We start from the raw sequence: 13997 nt of genomic DNA on the forward strand, positions 1-13997 counted from the left end.
GTTGCAGCATTTGGGGCTTTTTAGTTTAGAGAAAAGGCGGGTCAGAGGAGACATGATAGAAGTGTATAAAATTATGCATGGCATGGAGAAAGTGGATAGAGAAAAGTTCTTCTCCCTCTCTCATAATACTAGAACTCGTGGACATTCAAAGAAGCTGAATGTTGGAAGATTCAGGACAGACAAAAGGAAGTACTTCTTTACTCAGCGCATAGTTAAACTATGGAATTTGCTCCCACAAGATGCAGTAATGGCCACCAGCTTGGATGGCTTTAAAAGAAGATTAGACAAATTCATGGAGGACAGGGCTATCAATGGCTACTAGCCATGATGGCTGTGCTTTGCCACCCTAGTCAGAGGCAGCATGCTTCTGAAAACCAGTTGCCGGAAGCCTCAGGAGGGGAGAGTGTTCTTGCACTCGGGTCCTGCTTGCGGGCTTCCCCCAGGCACCTGGTTGGCCACTGTGAGAACAGGATGCTGGACTAGATGGGCCACTGGCCTGATCCAGCAGGCTCTTCTTATGTTCTTATGATACGCAACTCTACTTCTCCTTTTCATCTTCCTCAGGTGAGGCTGTCAATGTACTGAACCGCTGCCTGGCCGCGATAATGGACTGGATGAGAGCTAATAAACTGAAACTCAATCCTGACAAGACTGAGATGCTGTTGGTGGGGGGGTACTCTGCCCAGGTGGTTGATGTCAGACCTGCTCTGGATGGGGTTACACTCCCCCTAAAGGAGCAGATCCATAGTTTGGGGGTCTTATTAGATCCGCTCCTGTCACTTGAGGCTCAGGTAGCCTCGGTGGCACGGAATGCGTTCTACCAGCTTCGGCTGGTAGCCCAACTACGACCCTATCAGGACAGGGAGAACCTCGCCTCAGTTATTCACGCTCTGGTAACCTCTAGATTGGATTACTGTAATGCACTCTACGTAGGGTTACCTTTGAAGACGATTCGGAAACTTCAGCTAGTGCAGAATGCTGCGGCCAGAGTTCTTACTGGGACGAAGAAATTCGACCATATAACACCTATTCTGGCCCAACTGCACTGGCTACCTATATGTTTCCGGGCCAGATTCAAAGTGTTGGTTCTTACCTATAAAGCCCCTAACGGCATCGGACCGCAATATCTGATGGAACGCCTCTCTCGCTATGTACCTACCCGTTCACTGCGCTCGACATCTAAGGCCCTTCTCCGGGTCCCAACTCATAGGGAGGCCCGGAGAACAACAATTAGATCTAGGGCCTTTTCAGTGGTGGCCCCCGAATTATGGAATGCCCTCCCAGATGAGATATGCCTGGCGCCTTCTTTGTTATCTTTTCGGCGCCAGGTAAAAACCTACCTCTTCGCCCAGGCATTTTAAACTTTTAAACTTAAATTTAATTTTATTTTAAACTTAACTGTAATTGTATTTTTATTTTATTCATATTTTAATTTTGTTTTTAAATATGTTTTATATTGTATGTTTTAATCCACACTTGTTCGTTTTTTAAATGTGGTTTTATTTTGCTGTACACCGCCCTGAGAGCTCGTTGCTATAGGGCGGTTTAAAAGCATAAATAAATAAATAAATAAATAAATAGCCGAGTGGGGATTTGAACCCTGGTCTCTCCCAGGTCCCAGACAGACATCCTAACCACTACACCACACATTCTAGGTGCCCTGGTCACGTAGTGGCCGGCGATCCTGCAGCCTTCCTTCCAACCTTGGTGCCAGAGAGTGGGTTGGAATCACCACCTATTTCTGCCGGTGCAGTTGTCAGGAGGGCGGCTAGTCGCTTGTCATGTTCGTCCACAAGGTGGCGCCATACTCATCACCAGGAGAGGAACTGGAGAAGCCTACAGTAGTTTCAAAGCTGGGGAGGGGGATTCGGTTTTGGGGAAGGGTCCATAGCTCAGTGGTAGAACATCTACGTTGCATGCAGAAGCCACCATGTTCAATCCCTGACAGCATCTCCAGGCAGGCCTGGAAAAGACTCCCTGCCAGAGACACGCTGCCGGTCAGTGTTGACCAGGGCTGAGGAAACGTCTTCACCCCAAGGGTCATGTTCCCTGCTGGGAAACCTTCCAGGGGCCGCATGCCATTGGTGGTCGGGGCCAGAGGCAAAAGTGGGCGGAGCAACAAATGTGAATTTCCCCTTTGCACACTCCGCACAAGCAAGAGGCGTTGCCGGAGCTGAAGGGCGCACGCCAGCCAGGCAGCAACGCTCAAGGAGGGTGTGAAGCAGGGCTGGGGAGGGGTATGGCTTGGGGAGAGTGGCCTGGAGGGCCACATCTGACCCCAGGCCCTGAGGTTCTCTGTCTCTGGTTCAGACCACGTAGCGCTGGGTGGACCAACAGTCTGAGTTGGCACAAGGCAGCGTCTCAGGTCCTTCTGCACTGATCGGGCATGTTTATTCTGAGGCAAGCCCTGCTGCATCCAGCAGGGCCTGCTCCACACTCCAACAGTCCTCTGGTGGCTGCCTGGTGCCGCTTGAGAGTGGTGGGACGGAAGGCCAGAGCCCAGCGCTAGGCAGAGCCAGAGATAACAACAGGTGCAACCAGAGCCAATGTTTGGGGGGAACTTGCCCTCCTAGACCAGCCTCCGGTGCTGGGAATGCCTTCTGTATTTACCTTTATAATTTCACCCTTCCTTCCAGGATGCATTCAGAGTTCAGCTCCTCCCCTTTCATTCTCACAACAAGCCTGCAAGGTAGGTTAGAGGCAGCCACAGGCCCAAGGTTACTTTAGAGGGATTCATGGCTGGCCGGGGGTTCGAATGCAGGTTTCTCTGCCCCTGATATGACACTCTGACCACTAGGCGAGCCTGGCTCACTTCAAAAGACAGCAACTGCCACATACAAGACTCAGACGAGATGGAGCTTAAGATAAAAGAGGCTTTATTTGGCATTAAGAGTAGTTGCTGGCTTGCGGGGTGGGGTGCTGTCCAGAAGGCTGAAACGACGATTCCAGAGATAGGGAACCAGCGGCCCTCCGGGATATTGCAGCTCCCATCAGCCTCCCAGCACAGCCAATAGTCCAGGGATGGAACTGGAGTCCAAAAACACGCAGAGGGCTGTGGGTCCCGTCAGCTGAACTATTCTTCCCTCTTAGCTATATTGCAATGGCACACGTCTATTATGGCATGCAAATTATATTTGTACAAAAGTCACCTAAAGATATTGCTGAGCTGTGAAAAATATATACATCCCACCTGGTCTGGCTGAGAGATGGAGCGAGATATTTGCGGAGCTGAGGCAGAAGATTCAAACGGCACTGGTCAAAACTCCTTGAATGTTTAGACAAAAACCCAACGCAGATCCCACTGCCCTGCTGACATGGAGCCACCAGCCACCACTGACTCAGAGTAGATCCACTGAAGTTAACAGACACGACTAGCTTAGGCTCATTAACTCTGAGCAGGACTTAGCTGAATACAGCCTCCAGAGTCCAGTATCCCGTTTCCTCACGCTGGGCAGCCAGATCCCTCCAGGAAGGCTGCATGCAGGGCGTAAGGATAATCGCCCTCTTTCGTTGTAACCAACATCTGGCATTTGGAGGTACACTGCTTATAAACATGGGGTTTCCAGACAGACAAGCGTGGCTAATAGCCTCCATGGATTTTTCTAGCCCTCTTTTAAAGCCATCTAAGTTGGTACCCAAGATTGCATCTCACATACAGAGTTTGGCAGTTTTCTACATACCCTTTAGCGGAGATCTGTCATCTGCGGTGGCCACTGCACCCTGTTCAATGGTAGGGCTGGCCTTAATTATCTTTGTTTGTGACCCACTCAAGCATCCCAGCCCTTTTTCCAGATAATGTGGCCTTTCTAGGGCAACCATCGCTACTGAGGCTAGCAAGTTCTTCCATGGGGGGCAGACTTGCCATTTCTCAGCATTCAGACTGCTAATGGGGTATGTGAGGAAAGTTCATAAAGGAAGAAACAAAGAGAAACCCCGGACATGGGAGACTTCTACATTCAAGAGCATCTTTGTCACTGTAAGGTCTAGAAATCTACTTCTTTTTTTAAAAAAAATAAGTCTGCAGTTCTTAAGAATGCCAAGTTCTGTTTGACAATCACAGGCAATGAAACAACCAGCTTTGATGCTCTGTTGAGGCCAGTGGCGGCTGGTGCCCTTTGGGACTTGTAGAGCGGAAGTGGAGCCAGACCCAATGACAATCAGACCCAACTCTTTCACGTTTTGGCCCTACCCATCTCTCTTATGACTTCTGCAATGGTGACACTGAGACGAAGAGGAAGCTGACGGCCAGGGCCGCCCCCTTGATAGGTTGCAAGTAAGAAGACAGGCAAGTGAGTGCTGGCTGAGGGCAGATTGAGGTTGGTGGGGCAGTGCCCCATTCACCCCAATGGATCAGCCTCCACTGATTGGGGCTAAGGTCTGGACTTCTTCAGGATGGGTTAATCAAAGGGCTGTTACACTTGTTTGTTTGTGTAAAACTGAACTGGGCCTTGGTGGAGCTGCCTACAGAGGATTGTTCTGCTGGGTCTTTCTTCTAAACTGATCTCAGTTTGGTTGTCCGGGTTCCCAGGACCAATCAGGGTGGCTTAAAAGGAGAAGGAATCCATGTTATGGCCTTATGAGAATCAGGGCCACTCCATCCCAGAGAGAGAGAGAGAGACAGAGAGAGAGACAGAGAGAGAGACAGAGAGAGAGACAGAGAGAGAGACAGAGAGAGAGACAGAGAGAGAGACAGAGAGAGAGACAGAGAGAGAGACCCGTCATTCTAGGTGTTTGGCAGCAGATCTGCCTGAATTAACCAGAGGTGGGTCTATCCCAAGAAAACAATCACGTCTGCAGTTCCACAAGACGATTTTGGTCCTGGTTGGCCAAGTCGCTCAACCGGGAACACTCCTTACGGTGAATTTCTTCAAGATCTTGCAACACCTGGAAAAACCTGCTAGGGGCATCGGCACTTTGAGGGTCTGCAGTGGGAGAGAGCAATCACGATGATGTGTAGGACACTGTGGGAAATTAAAATGGCAGCCCCTAACCACCACCACCAGAGGCCACATAAGCTTAACAGGGTTCACCTGCCCCTCTGCACTGTTTCAATCCCAGCCACACTGATCACTCTCCCTCCCTCACAGTATTTGGACTGCAAAGTGTTTCATTCTCTGAGGAAGGGAAGAGATAAAACCCTACTCTCCACATTTAAACCGTTAAAGAGTCATACCTGCATTTTGGCTCAAATTAAAATTTTCATCTTTCTCCAGAGCTGACAGTTCCAAATACTTTTCCCTTTGGACAGGAAGAAATGAAAAGGGGTTAGTGGTTAGTGCCCCCTACAATTAGTTCAACCCCAGAATGAACAGCGTGTTCTATGATTATTTATATAGGACACCATCAAAACCCATAAAAACAATTTAAAAAGCAAGGCCCGCTCACTTGGCATGCCTTGTCATCCAGCAAGGAAGGAACAGCTAGCCCACTTACCTCATCACCTCTTGCACTCCAAGCAAGTGGCGGAAGATCAGCTGAGCCTCTAAGTCAGGATCCAAAGGGTCGTTCCATTCCCGCAAAGTAACTCCATGCCGGGTTTTGTCACACCCCAGTCCTAGGGGGCAAAGGAGGGTTGTCCTTTTAAAGTGAGGTTTGTTTAAGGAGGCGCAAGTTATATCACATACCTAACAGGTATGGATGGCAGGTTCTGGCAGTTCTGGTTCTCTCAGTTTCCTAATTTTTCCAACCTTAAATTCAATTCTCTGCATTTCTGGAGCAATTTGAGGATATTTTTAAAAAATCCTCCTGAAAATTCTTCAGCATTTTAGTGCAAATTTCCCCTAACAAACCCACGTCTGTATGCAATTTTGACTAAGGTACACATTCTTGCAAGCAGTTTCTTCTAATATAATGCATTATCATATGCTGTTTTATGTTAATTTTATGCACATTTCCCCCCTAACATTTGCATTTCTGCAAGCATTGATTGGTTGGAGACCTGCACCACAAAATTGAGATTAAGTGCAAATTTCAAAGGATGGCTGTGTTTCCCTTCCACATTGTTTCGGAAATTTGATACATCCGGCTTCAAATGCAAACGGAATAGAATTCCTCCCCTACTAACAGGCCTTTCTCCCATTTTCAGTAAGGTTTTGCTGGGGCTTACTCATGACAAAGGGAAGGCCGTTGCGAGATCTAACTCAGGGGTGGGAAACCAGTGGCCCTCCAGATATTATTGGACTACAACTCCCATCAGCACCAGCCAGTATAGCCAGCAGTCAGGGATGATGGGAGTTGGAGTCCAAAAAAGAGTCACCAAAAAAAAAATGGACAGCCAAATCTCTTGTGGGAGGGAATTCCAGGCCGCCACAGAAAAGTTTGGCAAAGGCTGGGATATATTATTCATTTAGGAACATTGGAGGCTGCCTTAGACTGAGTCGGAGCATGGGTCCATCTAGCTCAGTATTGTCTACACTGACTGGCAGCAGCTCTTTAGGGTTTCACGCAGGGAGTTTCTCCCAGCCTTTGGGGACTGAACTTCTACACACAAGGAAGAGGCTCCACCACTGAGGAACTTGACTTTTCTTGACTTTCTCTAAGTTTTGTTCACTTCAAAAATTATATCTTGCTAAACAACTGTTCTATTGAGATGGAAGACAACTGTCACCCGATGTCAGTGAGGTGGTATTGGCCAAGCGAGCATGCAGTACCGGATTTGTCCCTTTGGTGGCAGCAGCTCCATTTGTCTCCTCGGAAGACGCCCGGGTGATAGGAGCACAGCATCCCTGCATTGTTCACACAGACCTTCCGCAAGGCTGACAACCACTGGTTGAGCTCATTCACACACTGGAAACACATGTAGGGCAGAGTGGGGGATTAAGTATACTGTTTTCTGCTCTTGGGTCAAGCAGGCATTGCAGGTTGCAATCCCAACAGTGTCTTTTTCCTAGTTCTTCTGCAAAACTCTGTCATACTGCTTTGCATCGTTTGGAGTAAAGCACCAACGCTTGTAACAAGCAACCTGAATCAGTGGTGGCCGACAGAGAGAAAGGCAAGCTATTCTTCCCTCACTGATTCCTGCTTTAGCAAGTACTTGTTGGTTTTTCTCAGGCTTTACTTCCTTCCTCTTCCTTTCTAGTCAGACAGAGATGGTGCCTGTGAGCGTGAGCCTCGTGGCTTTACAATGGCCACATGTTCTGTAGTCTGAATAACTTTAGGTAATAACTTGAGGTCTCTCTACACTTTCAACCAAGTCTTACCAGGCTATTTATTTCTGTATTCCACTGCAGCAGACACCAAACTCTGCTGGACTATTGTCCTTGCTGATGGGAGTTAGCATCCAACAATATCCAGAGGGCAGCAGCTTTCCCACCCTCCTCTTTATAGCGGGGGGGGGACATTTTTCAGCCCAAGGGCCGCATTCCCTCCTGGGGAACCTTCCAAGGTCCATGCAGTAGAGGACTTTGAGTGTAGGCGGAGCAACAAATGCAAATTTTGCCTTTGTGCAGTGGATTAGTATCTGCACGCACCCTCTCTATCCTCCACGCAGGCGAGGAAGAAGCATCATCAGAGACACATTCCAGCTAGGCCAAAATACTCAATGAGAGCGCACAGCAGGCCTGACAGAAGGGGTGGCCTGAGGAAACAGGGTGTAGCCAGTCAGAGAGGTGACATTCCAGTCCTGGCAATGGCGACTGGTAGCTCCAGGTCAGTGGGGCAGTGGAATCCGCTCCATGTTTTAGTCTTAATGTTCAAGGAGCTATCCAAGGAGTGTGGGGGCTGCCCGAGAGCCCTCAGCAAACAGCAAAAGGGCTTTCAAACAGCACTGCTCTGTGCTTTGAAGTCTCAAAAGCTGGGGCTTCAAAGTGCAATATGACCTCATGTCAGGTGAGAGACAGCTGGGTGACCCTGCCCACCTGTCCAATCTGGCCTGCCAGGGAATGGAAAGGCCATGATCTGGCCCGCTGTTCACCCCTGACTCACCAAGACCAACCGTAACGCTGCCAGACACCAGAAACACCTTTTCTTTAAAAAGAAAATTAAAATATTGCTGGACTGTTTAGCCAAAGTTCAGATTAAAACCTGGAGCAGATTCCACTGCCACACTGCCATGGGAGCCACCAGTCGCCACTGGGTTCTCCTGGGCCTGCGTTTCCTTACGCTTGTTACACCACCTCTGAGCCTTGCAGCTTTAGGGGTGGAAGTCTGGTGCTGGAACGACCAAGCATCCGCCATGGCTGCGCCTGGTTCTCCCTCCCCTCCGAAGCAGGACCACCAACTACGCCCGGCGGCCTCCACCTTGCACTGCAGGTAAGCCGTGTCCTCCTGCCCGGCGTCATTGGCATAGACGATCTGCATGACGTGGGAGTTGCCAAAGCTTTTCTCCTCTACCTTCTCGACTGCCCGGATGCTGGCCAACGAAATGGAGGAGCTTTTCTGAAAGACAGTCCCATAAGCATGTCAGAAGAGGTCAGGCAAACGCCCGTCGAGTCCAACATGTCCCTGCCTATGCCCGTGGTCAACTAGACCCTTCCAGGAGGCCATGATGGCAGCAGACCTCCCCTGTTGTTGCTGCCTTTCATCAATTGGTATTCACAGATAGACTGCTCCTGCACACGGAGGTTCCATACAACCCAAGTGGTGAAGAGACATTGCAAGACCTCTCTTCCTCCATGACTTTGCAACAGAAGGGGAATGCAGGAGAGTGGAGCTCCAGGACATTTTTCACAGCATGAGCGATGACATTATCTGCCAGAGTGCCAGAGTAAATGACAGATTCTCCTTGCTCGGGCAAGTGAATGAGGTGGTAATGAGGCTTTCAAGCTATGACAGATTAGCATAGAAGTCAGAGAGTAAGGGACTATAATCAAATTGGCTGGGTAAGTCTTTCCTTTCCTTTGATGGGGTTCCTACTTCATGCTGGCAGTTCAAATGGTAACACTTCTTTACAAGACAGTTTGCATTTGTAATTAAAAGCAACAGATTGCATTTTAGTTGGCTGAAGATATTCTGTTTAAAAGCGTAATGTATTTTACAAGTTGAACCTAAGAAGGAAGCATCAGCAAGAGTCCAACCGCGTTTACACCCGGGGAGTCTGAAAACAAAGTCCAACAAAGAATGGCTAAGAGAGCTGGATCTGTTTAGCCCGAAGAATAGAGAAGACAAAGTCTCAATAGCTGCCTTTAAATGCTTGAAGGGCTGTCATGCAGAAAATGGAGCAAATGCATTCTCGGTCACACCAAACAGCCACGCTAGAAGCAGTAGGTGAAAATGGCAGTGAGGCATATTTTGGCTGACTGTTCAGAGAAATTTTCCAACGGCATGAAAACGTGAGATAAGAGGAGCCTGCTGGATCAGTGGGCCACATCTAGGCCAGCATCCTGTTCCCACAGTGGCCAACCAGATGCCTGTTGTAGGAAGCCTGCAAGACTTGAGTGCAACAGCAGCTCTCCCCACTTACAATTTCCACAACTGAGATTTAGAGGCATATAGCCTGACAGTGTGGGTAGAACATAGCCACTGTGGATACAGGCGGGCCCCACTTTACGGAGCTAATGCGGCGACTTTCAATTAGGGAAAGTCCCTGCTTTAAGGAGCTTGTTCCGCTTTTACAGTGGTTTTTGCTCGTCACGCGCCATTTTTGCGTCAGTTTTACACAATGCGCACCATTATCGTCAATGGGTTCCGCTTTTTGGTGGTTTCCGCTTTTCGGTGGCAGTACGGAACAGAACCTGCCGTATAAGCGGGGCCCGCCTGTACTAGCCATTAATAGCAGCACAGGCCATGAATTTGTCTAATCCGTTTTTAAAGCCATCCAAGTCGGTGGCCATCGCTGCCTCCTCTGGGAGCGAATTCCACAGTTACATTATAAGATGTGTGAAGAAGAATTTCTTTTTTGTCTCTCCTGAATCTTCCAACATTCAGCTCCACTGGATGTCCACCAGTTCTAGCGTTAAAAGAGAGGGAGAAAAGCTTTTCTCTATCCACTTTCTCCTTGCCGTGCATCATTTTATACGCTTCTATCATGCTGCCAGTGACTCGCCTTTCTTCTAAACTAAGGAGCCCCAAATGCTGCAACCTTTCCTCGTAAGGGAGTCGCTCCATCCCCTTGATCATTCTGGTTGCCCTCTTCTGAACCTTTTCCAACTCTATAATATCCTTTTTGAGGTGAGGCGACCAGAACCGTACACAGTATTCTAATCGCAGCCACACCACAGCTTTGTGCAATGGCATTATGATACCAGCAGTTTTATTTTCGGTTCCTTTCCTAATGATCCCCAGCATGGAATTTGCCTTTTTCACAGCTGTCACACACCTTAGTCGACAGCTCCATCGTGCTACGACCCCAAGATCTCATTCCTGGTCAGTCACCGCCAGTTCAGACCCCACGAGTGTATAGGTCAGACATGGGGAACCTGTGGCCCTCCAGCTGTTGCTGAAATCCCATCATCCCTGGCCATTGGCCATGCTTTCTGGGGCTGATGGGAGTTGTAGTCCAGCAACATCTGGAGGGCCAAAGGTTCACCACACTTGGTATATGTGAAGCTACTAAGACAGTGGAGCAAACTACCTTGGGTGCTGGTCAGCTCTCCCTCGATGGAGGTATTGGCTATCTGCCACAAAAACTGTAGTCACATCCTGCATGCGGATCCTCCACTGAGCAGGGGGCTGGACTAGATGTCCTTTAAGGTACCTCCCAACTCTATAATCCTATGATATAGTAACATTCCCTGCACACAGAAAACTAGCCTGTGTGGGGAGAAAAAGTTCTAGCCTAGCCTTGGAGGAGCATTCAAATCATGCAAGATCCCACATTGCAGTTTGCACTGCCACAGCCCAGACACTGGTTTACCGCCTCATTGAGACTGGGACCTCTTTTCCACTGCTACAAGCTGCCCTCCCATCCCTCACGTCAACTCCCTGCCAGGTCTAATGTCCACCTCCAGAGGAGCGTCTGTAGCAAGCAACTTGGCTTCCCAGGGGCATCAGCCTATCAATCACCGAGTCTCTGCTATCTCCTTACCTTGGAGTTTGGTGTCTTGGTATAGCTGAGGGCCTCGCTGGTTAGGGAGAAGTAGAGCTTCTTAAAGGAGGAAGAGATGAGAGAGCCTTTGCTCTTCATCTTATGGATAAAGAGATGCCCTTCTTTCACAACCTGGGTCTGCAGGGAGAGGGCTTTCTGCAGGTCTAATTCTGCAAGGAACATTCACAATCCATATGCATGAATTCAGAACAAAAATTAACTGAATTTGATTTTTATTTTTTTAAAGAAAACCCTAGCATTCCAAGTGCCTCACAGCTACTCTATAAGGGAGATCATTAAAATTTAGCCCCATCTTGCAGTTAGGAAGACTAAGAAAGAAAGAGAATGGCTTGCCACCTAGGAATTTTTGTGGCAGGGTTGACAATCAGACTGGGGGCAACTGTTCACAGTGCAGTCTCTTTGCCTGCGTACAAAATTCTGTTTCTGCTGTCTTGAGCATTTTTACATCTCAGGGCAGTGTGGCAGTTATAGCTAAGATCAGGAAGACTAGAGGTCTAGGGGGAATAATCGCTCCGGGTCTTCAAAACCCACCGGGGTGTGGAACCTTTGGCCCACAGGCCAATCTTGGCCCGTCAGGGGGTCCAATGTGGCCTGCGAGGCCATTTTCCCCAAACCACGCTCACCTGTCCATCAGCTGCTGTCACTGATTAAATCCTGCACTGGCTGCATGTACCTGTTCCCAGCCAAGGGAGCAGGATTTAAACTCCACTCATCAGCCAATGTGTGGTGGTGGTTGGGGGTCGGGGGGGGTGTCTGTGTGAAAGCCTTTTGCAAAAGCACTTTTTTATAGACCAAGGTTCTTTGTTTGAGCCTCAGAGACTGTCTGAGATCTCTTTGCAAACAGCAAAAGGGCTTTCAAATAGCACCGCCCTGTGCTTTGAAGTCCCAACAATCAGGCTTCAAAGCACAGCATCACCTGACATCATGTGAGGGTCAGGTGGGCGACTCTGCCCACCTGCCCTCCACCTCCGCCAGGGGGTGGAGAAATAACAATCTGGCCCACCGGCCAGAAAAGGTTCCCCAACCCTGAATCACTGAGATCCAACCCTAAAGTTGCCATGGACCAGACACTGCTTTGTTTTTAAAAATAAAATTAAAATAGAGCTGGAATGTTTAGCCAATGTATTGGTTGGAGGAATTGATTCAAAGCCATTTCCTAGGCTGAAAATGTGCCCCCAATTTATTTATTAAGGCCACCCATGTTGTTTTTCTGGTAGTTTGTAACTTAAAATGGCAATGTCAATACATCATAAAACAACAAATTGCAGAACAAAAAAATTCATGTGGCAAGATCAATTAAAACAATAGACCAATAAACCCAGTATTACAGCATGACAAGAAAACATCCAGCGTATAAAACAGACTTCTCCAACCCAGTGCCCTCCAGATGTTTTGGATTATAACTCCTATCAGCCCCAGCCAGCTCAGTCATATGATGCTGGGAATAATGTAGTCTAAAACATTGCTGGGGGGGGCAGGTTGGGAGAAGCTGATGTAAACAGTGTAAACACTGATTCTTAACAGACCTGAGAGAATTAAAAAAACAAGTCTTCGCTTGGCCCTGAAACGACCATGAAAAGATGCCAGGTGACATATTAAAAAAGCAGCTGGCATGTTAGAAGAGGCATTCCACTTTTATGTCGGAAGAAGAGGCATTCCCCTTTTATGTTAGAAGAGGCATTCCTATTTCACACTGAAAGGAGAGGCATTCCACATTTATGTCAGAAGAGGCATTCTCCTTTCCTCCTCAAATGTCTTCTAAGATGGCACCTGTTGCAATGCAAATATGCATCATCCACACAGCAGTTTTCTTCTGAACTACCGGTTTTATCCATAAGCATGTTTATGCAATTTAATATTTAATATTGCATAAGTATGCTCTGCCCCACCAACCTGTCAGCCCTAAGCCCAGCCCCTACCTGCCTGCCTTCTTACTTACAACCTGTCCAAGGGGTAGCACTGACTGTCAGCTAACTCCTCCTCCTTAGTCTCAGCGTTGCCCTTGCAGAACTCAGCAGGGAAGAGGATGTGGGCAGAATTAAAATGAGTTGATTCTGCCTCCCATTGGCTCTGGCTCCGCCCACTGATGGGCTCCCTGCCTTCCGCCCCGCCGGTCCCAATGGGCACCAGCCACCACTGCATTGTTTATTAGTCACTAAACTACTGATTGGTTGGTGGGCCTGCATGGGACCTTCCTTCCCTCCAATCTGCACGCAGAACAATCCAGTCCCTCCCTCTTGCCATTGCCCTCAGCCACCAACCTTCTTTCTCCTCAATGTCAATCAGCTGAAGGAGGAACTGCTTCATCTGTGCGACGCCCTGCTGGATGGTGGGCTGCAGAGGCTCCATCCAGGCTTCCTTGGTACGGCTGGCGCCCGCATCCATATTCCCTACGCTTTGAACAGCCTGGTGAGCAATAATTCATAGGGGTGACCACAGGCTGAGGAAAGGACTCCACAAATCAAGTGGAGGAGAGCCAGTGTGGCTTAGAGAACATTGGGACTTGGAGACTGAGGAGATCCATGTTCAAATCCCCACCGGGCAATGAAGTTTTCTGGGAAAGCCTGGGCCCAGTCACGATTTCTCAGCCTGACCTACCTCACAGGGTCGCTAGGAAGATCAAATGTGTTGGCAGGGGAGGGGGATGAATAACTATCTATGCAGGCCTGGGCTCCTCAGAGGAAAGGCAGAACAAAGACCACACCATACATTTAAAGCACATCCAACACACATTGAAAGCACATGACTTCCCCCAAAGAATCATGGGAACTGTAGTTTGCTAAGGGTGCTGGGAAGTTGTAAGTCTGGGAGCGGGAAACCATCATTCCCAGGGTTCTTTGGGGGATGCCATGTGCTTTAAATGTGCATTAGATGTGCTTTAAATTTACAGGCCTGTGTCCTAGTGCTTTCTGGTAGGGACCCCCTCCTTCCTGGATGGCCCTAGAAAATTGGGAAGCATTATCATCACTCCAATCAGGATCAAGTGGCTGGCTCTGGGAGCTGCCGTTCCCAT

The 13997-nt window shown here is 48.6% G+C and overlaps 1 protein-coding gene across 2 annotated transcripts in view; it reads right to left on the bottom strand.

Annotated features, from left to right (window-relative positions):
• Positions 1-2859: 2859 nt before the first annotated feature.
• LOC133374133 (ras GTPase-activating protein 4-like) overlaps positions 2860-13997 on the bottom strand; it is a 97090-nt gene continuing 85952 nt past the window's right edge. For both annotated transcript variants that reach the window (XM_061604645.1, XM_061604644.1), the window contains 7 exons: positions 13246-13390; positions 10964-11133; positions 8239-8376; positions 6651-6786; positions 5434-5554; positions 5174-5238; positions 2860-4922 (listed from right to left, as the gene is read on the bottom strand). In XM_061604645.1, coding sequence (XP_061460629.1) covers positions 4786-4922; positions 5174-5238; positions 5434-5554; positions 6651-6786; positions 8239-8376; positions 10964-11133; positions 13246-13390 — 912 coding nt within the window. In that variant the 3' untranslated portion in view covers positions 2860-4785. The remainder of the gene's footprint in view (positions 4923-5173; positions 5239-5433; positions 5555-6650; positions 6787-8238; positions 8377-10963; positions 11134-13245; positions 13391-13997) is intronic.

This window comes from Rhineura floridana, chromosome 21 (genome assembly GCF_030035675.1).
Source record: "Rhineura floridana isolate rRhiFlo1 chromosome 21, rRhiFlo1.hap2, whole genome shotgun sequence".
NCBI lineage: Eukaryota > Metazoa > Chordata > Lepidosauria > Squamata > Rhineuridae > Rhineura > Rhineura floridana.